We start from the raw sequence: 19,769 nt of genomic DNA on the forward strand, positions 1-19,769 counted from the left end.
AAGTGTGCGTTCTCTAATTCTCTCCTTCTCTCTTTCTTTCTCTCTCTCGGAGGACCTGAGCCCTAGGACCTGAGCTCCAGGACTACCTGACATGATGACTCCTTGCTGTCCCCAGTCCACCTGGCCATGCTGCTGTTCCAGTTTCAACTGACCTGAGCCCTAGGACCATGCCCCAGGACTACCTGACATGATGACTCCTTGCTGTCCCCAGTCCACCTGGCCATGCTGCTGCTCCAGTTTCAACTTCCACCTGACTGTGCTGCTGCTCCAGTTTCAACTGTTCTGCCTTATTATTATTCGACCATGCTGGTCATTTATGAACATTTGAACATCTTGGCCATGTTCTGTTATAATCTCCACCCGGCACAGCCAGAAGAGGACTGGCCACCCCACATAGCCTGGTTCCTCTCTAGGTTTCTTCCTAGGTTTTGGCCTTTCTAGGGAGTTTTTCCTAGCCACCGTGCTTCTACACCTGCATTGCTTGCTGTTTGGGGTTTTAGGCTGGGTTTCTGTACAGCACTTTGAGATATCAGCTGATGTACGAAGGGCTATATAAATAAATTTGATTTGATTTGATTTGATAGGTCAGGGGTGAGGTCTGAAGATCAGGGACGGTCACCTCAGTAGGAGGGGGTGGGACTCACCTTCATCCCAGACAGATAGAGAGTGTTCTTCAGCCGGTATTTACCATCCTGCTGAGGATAGGTGTACAGCATCACATCATTCAACTGGTGTAGACAGAAACAGAGGGACAGAGGTATGATTACTATCATGTGTGCAAACACAGCCTGACTGCCAGCCTGAAATGTACGGCTACATTCCGGTACTCTACCCTTCTCCTGAAGTGTATGCTCGTATACTTTCCCTAATGGATTTAAAAGTAATGTGAGAAATACTCCCTCCAGCCATGCTTGCATCCAATCCAATGCTTTTAAATGCATGGGGGGAGTGAACAAGAACACACTTCTGGAGATTGGAAACACAACCCTTATCTCGTTCCAAGGGAATTTGCCACAGGGGGCACTATAAACTTGAAGACATCCTCCAGTGATTTTTGAAAATCACACACACTAAAGGGTAAAAATATATATGTTTTGAGCAAAATAATATTTTTTTCGACACAACTGCAAACTTCGAAGAGTGAGGCATTCAAGGAGTTGGTCTGATGGTCAGATGTGATGTCATTGATCTCCCGACTTGCTTGAGGAGCAATAGAGAACAAAAGAGGAAGACCCCACCCCACCACCTGTGTCATGTCATGTCATACCTGGACCACCTATTGAGATGTGCCTTTTGTTTAGTAAATCAGGTGTTCAATGAGGTGAAAAGAAGACTGGAGGAGGACTTTAGAGCAATTAATGTAGAACCTCCTTGGTCTCAATTTGTTTTTTTGGGGGGGGGGATTTCCTTTCATATTATTCACACATTCAAACGTTAACACCTCAAACCACACATTCCCATGTCACACACAACAAAGGCTTTATGATAAAAAGGCACCAACGTTTATTTGCTTATTACACCCAACGTACTGTAATCCTCAGAACATACTACAGCCTATTGTGTTGGAGGGCCTTATTTAGAGTGGGACAAAAGCAGTGACATCATTATTCACACATTTTGTGTGCTCTAAACATCCGCGGCCCATAAGGCAGCATCCAGGAATTCTCCACCGGTCCCTTCCAGCTCCCAGCTGCTCTGAGAAACTGCCTGGTCTGGGTGGAGGCTCTGGAACCAGCCACCACTACAACAACAAAACAAGCTCAAAAGGGACAAAACAGCATGTGACCCTCTAGTCCTGACTGTGGTGCCAGGAAAATACATCTCCCTAAACATCAACATAATTCAGGAGCTGATCGTGGATTTCAGGAGACAGTAGAGTGAGCACACCCCCATCTACATCAACGGGACCGCAGTGGAGAAGGTGAAAAGCTTTACATTCCTTGGAGTACACATCACTGACAATCTGAAATGGTCCACCCACACAGACATTGTGGTGAAGAAGGCGCAACAGCCTCAGGAGGCTGACGAAATTTGGCTTGGCACCTAATACCCTCACAAACTTTTCCAGATGCACAATTGAGAGCATCCTGTCAGGCTGTATCCCCGCCTGGTACGACAACTGTACCGCCCGCAAACGCAGGGCTCTCCAGAGGGTGGTGCTGTCTGCCCAATGCATCACCGGGGGCACACTGCCTGCCCTCCAGGACACCTACAGAGATGTGTACAAAGTACAACCTAGAAACTCCATTTTAATCATGCATTAGATGCTCAACTACTGCAAATTCACTTTCCCAACACGTTTCTCTTCCTCTCTTCTGCTTCAAGTACTTCACCTGTTTCTTCCCTTCTGTGACAGTCCCTCTCTCTTCTCACTCCTCCCCTAATCCTTTCCTTCACTCATGGCTCTCTCCTCTCTAAAACTTTCCTCTGGTTGCCATGACAGTGACTTTCCTCTGGTTAGCATGACAGTGACTTTCCTCTGGTTAGCATGACAGTGACTTTCATCTGGTTAGCATGACAGTGACATTCCTTTAGTTGCCATGACAGTGACATTCCTTTGGTTGCCATGACAGTGCCTTAATGGCTGTTGAGAGCTGCTCCTCAGTGTCACTAAGTGAGTGATGGCTTTCATCATCTCTGTTTGGACTCGCTGGCCCATACATTACACCTGCTGCCCCTCTCCAGCCATCTACTCCAGAGGAGCTACCCAGTTACTCACACACATCAGTCTCTCAACCATCACTCTAGGACCAAAAGGCTCCTTAACAGCTTCTACCCCAAGCCATAAGACTGCTGAACAATTAATCAAATGGCCACCTGGACTTTTTACATTCACACTGCTGCTACTTGCTGTTTATGATCTATGTATAGTCACTTCCCCCATACCTACATGCACAAATGACCTCAACTAACCTGTACCCCCGCACATTGACTCTGTACCGGTACCACCTGTATAGAGTCTCGTTAATGTTCTTTTATTGTGATACTTTTTTATATATATTTTTAAACTTTAGTTTCTTAACTCTATTTCTTGAACTCCATTGTCGGTTGAAGGTCTACATCTGTTGTATTCGACGCATGTGACAAATAAACATGGATTTGATTTGATATACAACCCATTTGGGAGACACAGGGAGAGAGAGACATGAAGACAATAAGAAATTGGTAGGAAAAGGAAGCAGAGAAAGAGAATGGCTCCTCAGAGAATGGCTCCCAGCTAGCACATAACGTTCTGAGAACCATATGTTTCTTAGAGCTCGGTGAGAGCGTGGTTGCCCTATGGTTATTTTGCATACAACTTTCCCACAATGTTCTGAGAATGGTGCAGGACAGTTGCTTGGCATTAGAACATTCTCAGCACATTTAAGGAACTTGACAAAATAATTTTATTTTCTTGGAATTTCATTACTTCAACATAATGTTTCCTAAAAGTTCAAACATGGATACATTGAATGACATTTCTGGTAATGTTCTAGGAATGTTCTCCAACTAGTTTCACATTGGGAATGTTCTCAAAAAGAGAACTTTAAGAAACAATGTTCTTCTGTGGGAATTTCAATACTTCAGCATTATGTTATTATGTTACCTACAGGTTTCCTTATGGTTCTATTTAAATGTATATTTTCAGAATATTCGGAGAATGTTCATAAACAAAGTTCTTCTGTGGGAATTTCAGTACTTCAGCATTATGTTTCCTACATGTTTCCTCATGGTTCTATTTGAAGTCATGCTCTCAAATTGTTCCAAGAAACATATGGCGTTGTTCCCACAACCAATGTGAAACCAAAAACATACGTTCCCACAACTTCCAAGGAACCAACTGTGCTATTTGTTTTAGTTCAATATAAAGTGCATACTAGTAAATGTCACAATAGTATATGATACCCTTTTCTTCTTTCTACCATTTACTTCCCTTAGACTTTGTTTTATGTCACTCCCCCCAGTTTACAGAGTGTCTGGTCTTTGCAGCCCTGTCAGTCCCCTCACTGCACAGGAAGCCAGCATCCAGTGACCCACACCAAACATCCTGTGAGGAAGCAGGGCCCTCGAAAACAAGCCCTGAGAGAGGGAGGCACCTGGCTGGGTATGGTGGGGCTAAGGTTGTCAATTTCTGGGAACGTTCAACAAATTCCCTGGTTATCTCAAAATCTCGGTTGGAGGATTCCTGGAATCAGGAGGGAATAAGCAGGAAATCCGGAATCCTCCAACTGTTATTTTGGGAAAACCAGGGAATTTATTTCATGTTCCTGGAATTTTGCAACCCTAGGTGTGGCCCTGTGGCCTTGTCCTCCTTCCTCTGCCTGCTTCTACATTCTGCCTCCCTCTGTCTCCTCCCTTTGCCTCTCTGCCTCACCCTGTTTTTAATTTTTTTATTTCACCTTTATTTAACCAGGTAGGCAAGTTGAGAACAAGTTCCCATTTACAATTGCGACCTGGCCAAGATAAAGCAAAGCAGTTCGACACATACAACAACACAGAGTTACACATGGAGTAAAACAAACATACAGTCAATAATACAGTAGAAACAAGTCTATATACGATGTGAGCAAATGAGGTGAGATAAGGGAGGTAAAGGCAAAAAAAGGCCATGGTGGCAAAGTAAATACAATATAGCAAGTAAAACACTGGAATTGTAGATTTGCAGTGGAAGAATGTGCAAAGTAGAGATAGAAATAATGGGGTGCAAAGGAGCAAAATAAATAAATACAGTAGCGGGAGAGGTAGTTGTTTGGGCTAAATTATAGATGGGCTATGTACAGGTGCAGTAATCTGTGAGCTGCTCTGACAGCTGGTGCTTAAATCTAGTGAGGGAGATAAGTGTTTCCAATTTCAGATATTTTTGTAGTTCGTTCCAGTCAGTGGCAGCAGAGAACTAGAAGGAGAGGCGGCCAAAGGAAGAATTGGTTTTGGGGGTGACCAGAGAGATATACCTGCTGGAGCGCGTGCTACAGGTGGGTGCTGCTATGGTGACCAGCGAGCTGAGATAAGGGGGGACTTTACCTAGCAGGGTCTTGTAGATGACCTGGAGCCAGTGGGTTTGGCGACGAGTATGAAGCGAGGGCCAGCCAACGAGAGCGTACAGGTCACAGTGGTGGGTAGTATATGGGGCTTTGGTGACAAAACGGATGGCACTGTGATAGACTGCATCCAATTTATTGAGTAGGGTATTGGAGGCTATTTTGTAAATTACATCGCCGAAGTAGAGGATCGGTAGGATGGTCAGTTTTACAAGGGTATGTTTGGCAGCATGAGTGAAGGATGCTTTGTTGCGAAATAGGAAGTCAATTCTAGATTTAACTTTGGATTGGAGATCTTTGATGTGAGTCTGGAAGGAGAGTTTACAGTTTAACCAGACACCTAGGTATTTGTAGTTGTCCACATATTCTAAGTCAGAACCTGTCTCCCTCTACATCTGATTGCCTTTACCAGCCACAACAGTATCCAGAAAACTTGGATGAGACCCCACCCTTTCATGATCCGAATGACCACCATGTGTGATTCTGAAATATTAGTGAAAGTTTTAATGGCACATGAAGAGGATAGTGGTTAGTAGCCCGGTAATAGTTACCAGAAATAGGTGTCTGGGCTGTCTGCTTTTCCTGGAAACTTTCATTAGAGTGCCTTCCTTCACAAACATCTGCAAACACACAGAAATAGAGAACATGTTAACAAGAGGACTGCCTGTACTGCACTAGCAGTGGGCTTTTAGATCCTGTGTCGGATTTCTAGGCGGCCACGGTCTGAGATTGGTATTATTCACTGTTTATGTTGTTTGTTGAACAGAGTAACACTGTTCAGAGAGAGAGAGAGAGAGAGTGAAAGAGAGAGAGGCAGACTGATCTCACCCTTCCTGGCTTGAGTAGATCTCTCTTGCCTCTGACACTGTACTCAATGTGAACCAGCCGCAACAAATTCTCCTGTGTGTCAGAGAGACAGAGAGAGAGAGAGAGGGACAAGAGAGGAGAGTGAGATAAGGAGGAATTTTCCTGTGAGAGATGGGTAAAGAGAGGAACTGTCCTTGTGAATGAGAGGGAGGGCAGTGGAAAGGGATGTGCTGCTGGAAACTGAATAGGAGTGGAAGAGATAGTGTGTGTGTGTGTGTGTGTGTGTGTGTGTGTGTGTGTGTGTGTGTGTGTGTGTGTGTGTGTGTGTGTGTGTGTGTGTGACACGCGTACACTGTAAATGGGTTACTGTGAATTTGACAGTCTAGCTTGCAGGCAGTAAAAAGTAGCTTACAGGCAGCTCGGTGGCAAATAAAATTCTGTATTTTATATTACAGTAATATAAAAACGGTATCAAAGAAAGTACCGTAAGGACACACAGTACATTCCCTAACAATATACTGTATTATACTGTAAAAAAGCAAATGCTACCGTAATCGGGAATGAATGGATAAATTAATTAAATTAATTGAGGCATTTGTTTTTCACAGTATTTTTCTGTAATTACAAGAGATTGGTGCAAGCAGGTTGGATGCTAGGTGAAGTGTTTTCACATTACAGCATATTAATTCATAATTGGTGGCACTTCTAGAGGCCTTAACAAAGGCATCCAAACTGTCAATGACTACAGACCAAAACAGACAGGGCAAAATGCTCAACCATTTAAGGCTTAAGGCTTTCTGCCTTAAGGGGATATGTGATCTATCTTATGAGGATCTGTGTGGCTGTTTGAGAGACAGGGGATATATGATCTATCTTATGAGGATCTGTGTGGCTGTTTGAGAGACAGGGGATATACGATCTATCTTAGGATGATCTGTGTGGCTGTTTGAGAGACAGGGGATATATGATCTATCCTAGGAGGATCTGCGTGAGGGTGTGTGTGTGCTCTACAATGTAAGTAATGTCCTTACTCATACTGCACCCTTTGTTACGAAGCACCTGGGATCTTTGATGATATCATCTTTCCTCGCCCTCACATTAATCAATAGGCAACAGAGCCCAGTGTGAGCAGAGAGACAGGCCTCTCCAAGATGACTGACGCGATTTCACTCACAATAGTGTTGCCATGCGGAACCAAGAAGGATTTACACAGGGAAAATGTGAGCTGTCTCCACACTTTCAAGTTCACACTCCAAGTTTGTACATTCTGTACATGCATACCTCTAGCAAACACTTGCATGAGCACATGTACACAGTCATCTGAAATAAATAGAGAAACACCCATACAGACACACCGATTTACCCCTTGCTTGAGGTTTTCATTAGCCTGGTCTGCCACCTCTGAAACGATGACTAAGGCAGCTGGAACAGAGGGAGAGACAGAAAGGGTTAATGTCCATTAATATGCAGGGAGTAAACAACTAACCTATGATATTGTATCTGTGTGTGTGTGTGTGTGTGTGTGTGTGTGTGTGTGTGTGTCTGACCTCTGCCAAAAACATGTTTTTGGCAATTCTTAAAAAGCAGAGAATGACCATACCTTGTGTATCCTCATATTCTTTCGAATCAGGGGAGAGGTTGTTTAAGTAATCTACAAAACATAATGGCACAAACAAACAAATGATTCAAAAACAGAAATGGATGAATAATGTGCAGAATGCCACATAACACTATTCAAGGTCGAGAGCCAAGATGGGGTACATAAATGGAAGTTAGTATTACAATTTTGCAATAGTACATTATGAGGTGTGTGTCAAATACCTGTGAGCAGCATGCGGTACTGGAGGACTCTCACAATGACCTGCAGCAGCTGGTGCTTCAATTGGACCTGAGCTCCATCTGGACCTTGCTTCTGCACACATAAACACATTGCCAGGTTAACACACACCTGCATGCATGACTGTGGAACATACACACACGCATTGCGCACAGACATGAACACGTAACCTCGCACACGCAAATAAATAATACAATGCACAACACTACTCTCAACTTGGGTAACCGCTGTTAAAATGATGCAATCAAAGCTATAGATGACAGAAGGATGAATGAGATAATCTTGACAGAACATTTGACCACCAACCTGACCACTCCAAATCTCCTCACCACACAAACCCTGTACTGTCTCTATTCTTCTGCCCTATGGAATCCCTTCAAAGGGGAGAATAAGCGAGATATCTAAAACAAATCTTTCAGAGGCTAATTGTGTCTGACGGACATGTATTCCCAGTCCCAGAGAGGGTCTATAATACAAAGGGCCCAGAGCAGATCCACACATCACCATTGACTGAGAAGTCTCCTAACCCAATAGAGCCCCGTTCCTCATTAGAGACGAAGAGATAACCCCCCCACGGGACTGAGACAACCATCTCTTCATTTACACTGCGTGACTGTGGAACACACACACACACACGCAGGCCCGCAAACATACACACATACACACACTCACATGTAAGCACACACACACGTACGCATGCACGCACACACATGCAAACGCGCAAACAGGCAAGCAAGGACACACACACAGACACATGCAAGCACACCCACAAATGTACGGACACACACACACACACACACAGGGCTGGCGAGACAATATTGCTGGCCCTACAAAGGGGAGGATTAATAGCCACCACACATCAACCTTGGTCTTCATTATGAGAGATGGAGCATAGCAGAACGGAGTAAAAATAGAGCAACGATTTGGAACCAGGATTCTAGTGTCAAACCCCCACCTCTAATCAGCTAATCCACCACCCTAAATTCTCTTTCTCTCTTTGTCTCTGTTTCAATCCCCTTTTCTCTTACTCCATTCCCTCCCCCTATGGAAAAACCACATGATTTCACATGTGGAAATGTCTCATGATTTCACATGTGAAATGATGTGTTTTTGGAACCGTTCTCATGTAATGTATTTCACATGACGATTTTCACGTGATCACATAACCTTTTACATTATATTGTGCATGTTTATACGTATATACACAGTAACTATTATTTAACACGTCTCACGATCTGAACACACATAGATGACAGAAGGATGAATGAGATAATCTTGACATAACGTTTGACCACCAACCCGACCACTCCAAATCTCTTCACCACACAAACCCTGTACTGTCTCTATTCTTCTGCCCTATGGAATCCCTTCAAATGAGAATCTTCCTGCTATGCCACCATGTCTATGTCAATAACTGATTTCACTTGGGTTCCAACACGTTGGACTTCAAAGTAAATCATATTGAAAAGCCAGCACTAGGTGATAATATCAAATGTAATCACATTGATCACATAAAGACGTTTACACTATTTTAGCAGAGCAGCGTGACACTATGTATTACTTCCCTTACAAAAAAACACATGTGAAATGTGTAGTTTCACATGTGTAATAGCTGTTTTCACATGTTGAGCTGAAATGTTCACATGTAAAAACAAAATAGACAGATGTGAGGTCAGCTGTTCACATGTATTACATTTAGAGTTCACCTGCACCACCTTTTCACATGAGGGACAATAACATATTTTCATCTCACATGTAAATTGCAGATTCACATGTGAATTTGCAGTTTCACATGTGAAAAACATTCACATGTGAAAATGTAATTTTCACTTTCAAATGTGAAAAATATTAACATGTGAATATCTAACTCTCACATGTGGAATTGCATTTTGCACATCTAAAATACATTCACATGTAAAAATCGGACTTGCAGTTTTGTATGTGAAAAATGTATAATGTTGTCATGTGTAGTTTCATGTTATCATATGTTGAAATTTTGCAACCCCATGTTGTCACATTTATTTCACATGAGATGATTTGTATTTGTATTTATTAAGGATCCCCATTAGCTGCTGCAAAGCTAATCGAATTTAGTGTGTTCCCTCAGGCCACTACTCCACTATCACATATGTGACCCGTTTCAGAAAACTAGGCGCATGTTGTGGGTCACTACTTCACAGGAGAACCTTTGAACGTTACCTTTTTCATTAAATCAGATAATGGGTGGGCTGGACATGCCAAGAGATGAGTTTGGATTGGTCTGCCATATAGCATGCTTCTTCTGTCTGTTTGAGCTGGTCAGTCTGTCTAGGTAATCCTGTCTAACACAGTTTTTTAAATGTATTGTGTAGTAAAACTGCATAAGTGTTGCTCTCCACTTTCTGCAGGACCAAGTTTTGAAATCAGTGGAATTTGAGAATGTTGGAGATGGAGAAAACACCTGTCTCCGAATTACATCTTCAAACTAAGGGCAACCATGGCATCCGACAGGAGATGCGTCCATCCTTGATGTATATGTGTAAGATAGTCTAGTTAGCTACATTTTCAGATAATACATGCTTCTAATTTTGACAGAAAGTGGTTTCATTTCAAGTTAATGTGTACTGTTGGCTAGCTAGCTAATGTTAGCTGGCTGGCTCGCTAGCTAACGTTACGTGTATGTTCTTATTATTCGTATCTCAGAGACATTTGCTTGGCTAGCTATAGCCCAATGTCAGCTAGCTAACATTGAACCGGGTTGGTTAGCTTCCTGCAGATACATGCAGGGTAGTAATGTCATGAGATGGGATTATGTTTCATTGTTTACCTAGCTAGCTACATGTCTTAACAAAAGACTCCACTATGCAAGTAACCATTTTGGGTGCGTTCGTAAATTCAGTCTGGCTATCTTCTCCGATTTCAGAGCACTCTTGTCTGAGTGTGCCAGAGCACAGAATAAATTATGAATTTCCGAACGCTCACCACCAGTTGAATATAGCCCGTGTCAGTAAACGTTGGTAAAAAAGCGTAATTACCCAGCTAGCAATGAGGAATCGGCCCAGAAACGGCACTCTTCTGGGGGGGCGGAACTGATTGAATTGGCTTGGAATCAGGTGTCGGACTCGGCCCGGAATCAAAATGAATGACTACCCAGAATGGGCCCAAGTACATCGGGCCGTTTCCATCTACCAGAATTCAGCCACTTTGCCGGCATCTCACCAGAATCCCCCCAGAAGCGTCCCTATGCAAATTTAAATAAATGTATACAAAATTACCTGATTCAGTGACTTAAAATATTACTATTATACATTTTATACATACAAATGCTTCCCATCCACAAAAAAGCATTTTGTCTCAGAGGCAACACCATACACCTGGTGACCGTGTCAGCGTGCATGCGCCTAGCCTGCCACAGGAGTTACTACAGCGCGATGGGACAATGACATCCCAGCTGGCCAAACCTTCCCCTAACTCGGACGACACAGGGACAATTGTGCATCCCCTCATGGGTTTCCCGGTCAACACAGGTCTCGAACCAGCAATTGTAGAAACGCAGTTTGCACTGCAACGCAGTGTCTTAGACCGCTGCGCCACTTGGGAAGTTCCAGACACAATTTTTTTTAATGCTTGCACAAAGTATCAAAATACTAAAATACTACACAGGACTCATTTAAATGTTAATTGTATTTTTTTAAATCACAGAAACAATGAGAAAATATGGAAAAATAAATAATAAAATGTTAATTATATAAAGCAGCCCGTGTAATCATCTGCCAGAGCGTAGCCCTAATCGGCCCGAGCTCCAAGTAATACATTTGGGCCAGATAACTCACACCGGAATCGGCACAAGCTCAATCTCTGCATCCTAACCACAAGTAATACTGCCAAAGGCACATGACGTTGGCAGAGTCTGACTCTCAGCCGAGTCTGACTCTCAGCCGAGTGCCTCGACTCTCAGCCGGAATCGGTCCAGATCCACTGTGCTAGCTGTGTAAATTGTTACCAGCACCACAATTACAGTCACCAACGCCCTGAAAAACATGAAAATAGCCTAACCAGCTCTGCCAGGGCGAGTAAAATGGTCAGAGTAGGGTGTTCTCTCATTTGTGTCTGGAAGTAGCTAGCAAGCTAGCCAATGTTAGCTAGTTAGCTTGGGTGCTTAACTGCCATTGTGAGGTCAGAACGTTCAGATCAACTCTACTCATTGGCCAGAGCGTCCAGTGTGCACTCTGGACGGTCTGAGAGCGAAACTCTCAGAATATATGAATGGACACGCACAGTTGCAGTCACCAACGCTCTGGATAACATAACAGCCTAACCAGCTCCGCTAGGGCGAGTAATGTTCTCTCATTTGTATCTGGAATTCACTAGCAAGTTAGCTTGGGTGCCTGACTGCTGTTGTTTGTACAGAACGCTCGGATCAACCCTTTAAAGAGATGGGTGGGGCTAAAGCTAAAGAGGGTGGGAACGTTGCTGAATGGGTGTAGACAAAGAAGGGCTCTCCAATAGTAGTACCAAAACATTCAAAGGCCATTTTCTCAAAAGGGAGTTTACAAGTTTATTCACTTTCAAAGCAGAATTACTTTCCCATTGTTCCTCAACTGTAGTGTATGATATACAATTCTGTAGCTCAGAGTCTCTACTTTTATCCAATGTAAAAACACAATTTTGAATTTTGCTACATAAGACCGATTTGAGCCGGTCGGTCACATATTTACAGTACAACATCCACATGTACGTGTGTTTAGAGTGCGTGTCTTATCATGTTCATGTGTGTCTGTGCCTGTGTGTGACTATTCACATCCTTTTTCATCTGTTTTCTTTTTATCCGATTCTGCTGCTTGCATAAGTTACCTTATGTGAAAATGAGTTCCATGTAGCCATGGCTCTATATAGTACTGTGCACCTCCCATAGTCTGTTCTTGACTTGGGGATTGTGAAGAGACTTTGGTGACATGTCTTGTGGGGTATGCATGGGTATCTGAGCTGTGTGCTCGTAGTTTAAACAGACACCTTGGTGCATTCAGCACGTCAACACTTCTTACAAAAACAAGTAGTGATGAAATCCATCTCTCCTCCACTTTGAGCCATGAGAGACTTACTTGCATGTTATTAATGTTAGCTCTCTGTGTACATTCAAGGGCCAGCCATGCTGCCCTGTTCTGAGCCAATTGTAATTGTCCCTCTTTGTGGCACCTGACCACACGACTGAACAGTAGTCCAGGTGCGACAAAACTAGAGCCTGTAGGGCCTGCCATGTTGATAGTGTTGTTTAAAAGGCAGAGTGCTTTATTATTATGGACAGACCTCTCCCCATCTTTACTACTGTTGTGTCAAGTTTTCACCACAATTCAGGGTTACTCCAAGCAGTTTAGTCTCCTGAACTTGCTCAATTTCCACATTATTTACTACACGATTCAGTCGATGTTTAGGGTTTAGTGAAGGATTTGTCCCAAATACAATGCTCTTAGTTTTTGAAATATTTAGGACTAATTTATTCCTTGCCACCCATTCTGAAACTAACTGCAGCTCTTTGTTAAGTGTTGCAATGATTTCACTCACTGTAGTAGTTGACGTGTATAGTATTGAGTCATCCGCATACATAGCCACACTGGCTTTACTCAAGGCCAGTGGCATGTCATTAGTAAAGATTGAAAAAAGTAAGGGGCCTAGACAGCTGCCCTGGGGAATTCTGGATTCTATCTGGATTATGTTGGATACTCTTTCACCAAAGAACACCCTCTGTGATATGCTAGACATGTAACTCATGCTTTCACATGTGCTCAAATGTTATCACGTGTAGTTTCATGTTATCACATGTTGCTTTTATATGATGTCACGTTATCACATTAACTTCACATGAGATCACATGTGATCACATGTGAAAGTCATGTGTTTTTCCATAAGGGTCTCTCTAAAGGCACCTTACATTAGCTCTGTGTGGTTTCCTCTCTCTCACTTTGGATTACCCTTCAGTTTCCCCCTCCCTTTTCAATAAAAACATCCCATCATTAAAACCTCTCCCTGACAGAACACCAGCACCTCAAGTGTCGCTTGTTCATGTAAATTGTGATCCAGCTGACACTTGTACGGCTGAAATGGCTTCTGTGGCGAGCCAAATATGATAATTAGTGCGTGGTTGTTTGGGTGAGTGAGGCAAAAAGAGGCGGTGCCTACACACACACACACACACACACACACACACACACACACACACACACACACACACACACACACACACACACACACACACACACACACACACACACACACACACACACACACATTCATACATACAGTCATGGCCATCTGATTCGCTGGCTGCACACACAGCTGATCTAATTGGGGAGTTGTAAAGGAGGCTGCCTCTCTAATTAGCTTGTGTCTGCCTCATTACCCAGCTGCCTATACTGGGATTTATCACCATCACACTGTCTTTATCTCTCTCTGTGCACCTGCTGCATCTCACACACAAACACTCTCCTCCTCCTGTGTTTCCTTCTCAAGGGAACACAAACACCTAGGCACAAACACCAACACAAGCATTCAATATCACATCAACATCACAGGCATACACACACAGGCACACACACATGCACACATGCACACACACACACACCATTGGCTGCTGTATATAGCAGCACAGTAAACAACAAATTGGCTGAAGAGGGGCTTTTATCTTTTAAGGTCCTATGGTGATCTGATCACAACGCATAGCTACTTCATCACTGTCATCACCACATCCACAATGAAATTACACCCCACAACACAGCACTGCTGGACCAACGCTTGAAGAGCTTACCCCTCCACTTACCTGAGAGAGAGAGAGAGAGAGAGAGAGAGAGAGAGAGAGAGAGAGAGAGAGAGAGAGAGAGAGAGAGTGAGACAGAGACAGAGACAGAGAGAGAGAGAGAGACAGAGAGACAGAGAGAGAGAGAGAGAAAGAGTGAGAGAGAGAGAGACAGAGAGAGACAGAGAGAGACAGAGACAGAGAGAGAGAGTGAGAGAGAGACAGAGAGAGACAGAGAGAGACAGAGACAGAGACAGAGAGAGAGAGAGAGAGAGAGAGAGAGAGAGAGAGAGACAGAGAGAGAGAGAGAGAGAGAGAGAGAGAGAGAGAGAGAGAGAGAGAGAGACAGAGACAGAGAGAGACAGAGAGAGACAGAGAGAGAGAGAGAGAGAGAGAGAGAGAGAGACAGAGAGAGAGAGAGGCAGAGACAGAGAGAGAGAGAGAGAGAGAGAGAGAGAGAGAGAGAGAGAGAGACAGAGAGAGACAGAGACAGAGAGAGAGAGAGAGAGAGAGAGAGAGAGAGAGACAGAGAGAGAGAGACAGAGAGAGAGAGAGAGAGAGAGAGAGAGAGAGAGAGACAGAGAGAGACAGAGAGAGAGAGAGAGAGAGAGAGAGACAGAGAGAGACAGAGAGAGACAGAGAGAGAGAGAGAGAGAGAGAGAGAGAGAGAGAGAGAGAGAGAGAGAGAGAGATGAACTCTTTAAGCTTTACAAAATGAACATTAATCTAACCAATAACGAAGAGATATAAAGTATACAAGATGTACGAGACCTTGGGACTATAAGTTCGATCTGAATTAGTTCTTCACATAGAGTTGCTCTTTAGGTGGTCCTTTACATGTGAGATATGACAGATTTTGTTTTAAAGTACATTTATGATTTTTTTTTAAATGAAACATTTGAAAGTTCTATCTGAGCAAAATCCTTTGAACTTAGTGCTATAAGGTTCATCTGCAGTCTAATCACACAATAAAATAACATATGTATGTAAGGTATTGTACTTAATGAGTCATGAAAGAGAAAGACATCACAAAACAGTTCTGAGATCTGAGATTTGAAAAATATGAATTCTCTCAAAACTATACATTTATCATATCCTTGATTATTCATGTCGGTTCTGGTCCTCTTTTGTCATTTATTTTTTTCCACGACTTTTCAGAAGAATTGGCATAACGTACGGTAGAAACAAATAAATACAGGTGCCCTAAAGCATGTTTAGAGCCCACTGTAGAGACATTGCTGTTTTTGTCTTGTTCTATATCAATAAGAAAACCTCCATGGAAGTGGTATTTCACTACAATTACAAACTTACCACATTTTATTGATAACTAGTAAGTTGTTTACTGACTTTGAGTGTCAGAGACCAGAACAATATGTCCGTTTACTCATCCAGAGCTAAGCTTTAGCAATGTTGCTAGTTCTCCATAGGATATAGTGTATTTGTCATTTTAGTGAACTATCGCTTTAACAAATGTGTGATGAACATGAATGAATATATTTGATGATGTGATTAGAAAGAAGGAAGGGTATTCTCTTCATTGAATCATTAAATGTCTGCATGTTTCTATTGAAATTGAAATAAATGCAACATTCTGTGCCAGATAGAACCTTACGACTGAACCCAGATTGACAACCCCTAAAAAAACTGATTTACAAATGTCTTCAAATTTTGGGGTATCTCTAAGGTGAGGAACTTAATGGGTTATGAAAGAAGATGTCACGCCCTGGTCAAAGTATTTTGTGTTTATCTTTATGTATTTGGTCAGGCCAGGGTGTGGCATGGGGTTTTTGTAATTGTGGTGTGTTTGTCTTGGGGTTTTGGTGGTGGTATTGGGATTGTAGCTTAGTGGGTTGTCTAGCAAAGTCTATGGCTGTCTGGAGTGGTTCTCAATCAGAGGCAGGTGCTTATCGTTGTCTCTGATTGGGAACCATATTTAGGCAGCCTTATTCTTTGAGTTTGTCGTGGGTGATTGTCCTTAGTGTCCTATGTGTACTCGCTGTTAGTTTGCACCAGATAGGCTGTTTCGGTTTCGTTTATTGTTTTTTGGTAAGTTCGTGTTTCTTTGTTGTATTAAACATGGATCGCAATCGACGCGCTGCAGTTTGGTCCGACTCTCCTTCATCACCACTAGAAAACCGTTACAGAAGAATTCACTACAAAACCGTTCTGAGATCTTGGATGTGAAAACGTTGATGTCCAATATCTCAGAACTAGGAGCAGATAGAACCTTAATAGTCCCAAGGTCACGAAATCATCTAAATGGTCACCTGACATTATGGAAAACACTTTCTGCATTGATCGTTGGCTAAACTGCCATGGCAGGATAACCTACTGCTGCGTGGCTGTGACTCTGGCTGTGTTTCTACTGCTGTCCCAGAGAGCCCTGTGTGTCTCATTACACACAGAAGGAGTCCCCCTGGCAGTCCTCTCACACCACACAGCAGCCATCACACCTTTATTACCTCTTACTGTCTCTGATGTAACCACTACAAAGCCAGGACGAGGGGATGTTATGCGTAGTTAAAAGCTTTTAACTAGAAATAACGTTAATATTCATAACATTCCCCAAAGTGTTTAACTTTGAGATAAACACTGGATTTTTTCTGACATACATTCAGTGATAATGCTTATTTTATCTATAGAGTGGTTGAAAAAAAGAGCTTATATAAGTCAAATGTTTCTCTTATTGTAATGCTCCGGGTGTCGTGGGTGTGGAGTCAAATGCAGGAGACAGAGAGTGAAATGCTGTGCGTCTTTAATAGCACCAACGCACCACAGGGTGCTCACAATAGTTACGTTCCCAAACACAGGGAATCAAAATGTACAACGGAAAAAATCACGACCAGGCACTAACACGTACCTCTACAACAGAGCCGAAGGTTACACTGAAATAATTCCGCACAACAACCAGGCGGGCCGGCTGTCTAATAAAGACAAACTAATTAAACATAAACAGGTGCTACCAATAAACATACAAGGAGGGGGAGGAAAGACAATCAGTGGCAGCTAATAGGCCGGTGACGACGACCGCCGAGCGCCATCCGCCCGGGAAGGGGAACCACCCTTGGTCGGACTCGTGACACTTATCCTTCCTCTCCCTCTCTCTCTCTCTCCCTCCCTCTTTCTCTCTGCGATACCTACATTGCCAGTCCGTAGAGCCACAGTATATCTGGTGAGGGCAGCTGCTCGTGAATATTCATAAGCTGAGACAGTTGCTTCCTTGTCTGGTTGCATTCCTAATCACTATTGAGATGCGTAGAATCATTGTCTACCAATCACTACGCATCAAAATATGGCTAGGAACCGCTAACTCATGACTATGCAAGAAACGGTACGCTATGCATATCTGTGGGTGGTCTTGGGTACAATCTTAGCAGCAGTGAGAGCCAAGACTCATTTCCAAAATTAACATAATTATAATGAAACTTGAGGTGCTTCAAAATATGTCTATGTCTATGTCTAACTCATTTATATGCAAGAAACTGTATGTTATGCATATATGTGGGTGGTCTTGTGTACAATCTTTGTATTAATGAGAGCTGAGACTAATTGGTAGATTCATTGGAAAAACTTAACACAAAGGCCACTCCAATACTGAAATAGTGCGTTTATAGATCCTTCTCCAAGTCAAACTGCTAACTCTATCATAACCAATCAATAGGACTTAGAACACGGTAAAAGCAAGGTGACCTGAAGCATGTGAGAAACTTCCACTATATGAGCACTGAATCAATGATACAGGCCACTCAGGCATGGAGAGGAAATAAGAAATCCATGGCTGCATCCAGATGGTCTTATCTGGGAGCATGTTTTACATCATCTGCCATGGTTAATAATGGTTCCTATCATCATCATTAGGGACCTTGATTACACATTCCCTACTCAACTGAGAATCCCTTTGCATACTACGGAGCTGTGCAAAGCAAGTTTGCGTGACGTATTCTTCCTGATGGATATGGTGATCACATGATCAATTCCCGTTAACCAGTGATGACATCCTCTCAGATAGTACTTCCTGTTGACAGCCAAGATAAAGGGATGCACAGTACAAAAAAGGGTTGGTGTTCGGTCTTTGAGAGGTATAAAACATGAGAGTAGCACGTTGAAAAGGTCAGTCCCATAGAGCAGAGCAAAATAGAGAGGGTTTGGAAAGGCCATTGACTCCCAGTGGAGTCTGGTTGACAGACTAAAGCTGCTATATAAAGGGAACGGGGAACTCCTGGCTGAATAAAGACATTGTTACAGACTGGCAGGTACAGTGGCTATGACCTCAGGACTGATTCTTCTGAGCATGCATATCCAAAGGTTAGTTTAAATCAACACAAGATAAAGACTCACACTGGGGTTTTAGGTAAAGGACTTCCACTTTTATAAGTAGTCTCTAAGCTCAGACTAAGTATAGCCTCTTACCTCAAACTGCTTGACGATGTCATGGAAGGCAGGGTTGAGTTTGCAGCTCTCTGCCAGTAGGGACATGCTCCGGTCATACTCAGAGATGTAGGTAGCAAACCCAGCAAACTCCTCCCGTCGAGACAGGATCACATCCACCACCCTCTGGCTCTCCTCCCTGGTGATGGGGAATGGAATTATGTTGAGGCTTGGAGGATTAGATGAGTGTATGTTATTGAATAACAGTTGACAGGTAAGTTATTGAATTACGGACATAGAAACATGTCGATACCTCCTGAGCTCCTGAATGGATAAGAATAAAAAAAATATACAGTTGGATACTATTTACAATCATTCCACTTGATGCGTTTAAAATGTAGAACTGTCTATGCTTTTTCATTTCTATGGAATTTACAAGGCTGTGGGTATTTATTTACGAGTGCATATAATAATAACAATAATATTAGCTAATTAAAATAATACATTAAACACATCTTTATAAAATTTATAAAATTGTGTCTTCAGCAGGGATATAAAAAGAGGCACTTAATCTGCATATATAGATATCCCACTGTGTTTAACGTACTCAATGTCTCACCATTGTCTGATGCGTGAGTCCAGCTCAGTGAGGATGTTGCTGTGGAGTATGTAGACTTCAGGGAGTGTGCCCAGTATCTCCCCCAGCCTCTGTTCCTCCACCACAGGTTCCCCATCCTCCCCCACCGCCTCCGACACTGCTGCCCTGAAGTCCTGCAGGTGAGGGATGAAGAAGGGGAGAGAAGAGAGGGGGTAGAGGGAGAAGGGGAGAGGGATTGAGGCAGGAAGAAGGGGAGGAAAAGAATAAGGAGGGAAAGGGCAAAGGAGGGAGAGAGTTACAAGGGGAACGGGTCAGATCCTCCTAGAGCTTAACATCCTTCCTGTTTCTCTAACCCAGTATCATCTCAGTCTG

The 19,769-nt window shown here is 43.0% G+C and overlaps 1 protein-coding gene across 2 annotated transcripts in view; it reads right to left on the reverse strand.

Annotated features, from left to right (window-relative positions):
- Positions 1 to 19,769, reverse strand: part of LOC112254423 (FYVE, RhoGEF and PH domain-containing protein 5) — a 46,031-nt gene that overhangs the window by 3,601 nt on the left and 22,661 nt on the right. For both annotated transcript variants that reach the window (XM_024427003.2, XM_024427002.2), the window contains exons 6-13: positions 19,419 to 19,570; positions 18,842 to 18,998; positions 7,647 to 7,737; positions 7,426 to 7,476; positions 7,189 to 7,247; positions 5,847 to 5,918; positions 5,570 to 5,638; positions 645 to 728 (exon numbers count right to left, since the gene is read on the reverse strand). In XM_024427003.2, coding sequence (XP_024282771.1) covers positions 645 to 728; positions 5,570 to 5,638; positions 5,847 to 5,918; positions 7,189 to 7,247; positions 7,426 to 7,476; positions 7,647 to 7,737; positions 18,842 to 18,998; positions 19,419 to 19,570 — 735 coding nt within the window. The remainder of the gene's footprint in view (positions 1 to 644; positions 729 to 5,569; positions 5,639 to 5,846; positions 5,919 to 7,188; positions 7,248 to 7,425; positions 7,477 to 7,646; positions 7,738 to 18,841; positions 18,999 to 19,418; positions 19,571 to 19,769) is intronic.

The sequence above is a fragment of the Oncorhynchus tshawytscha genome, linkage group LG07, assembly GCF_018296145.1.
Source record: "Oncorhynchus tshawytscha isolate Ot180627B linkage group LG07, Otsh_v2.0, whole genome shotgun sequence".
Lineage (NCBI taxonomy): Eukaryota > Metazoa > Chordata > Actinopteri > Salmoniformes > Salmonidae > Oncorhynchus > Oncorhynchus tshawytscha.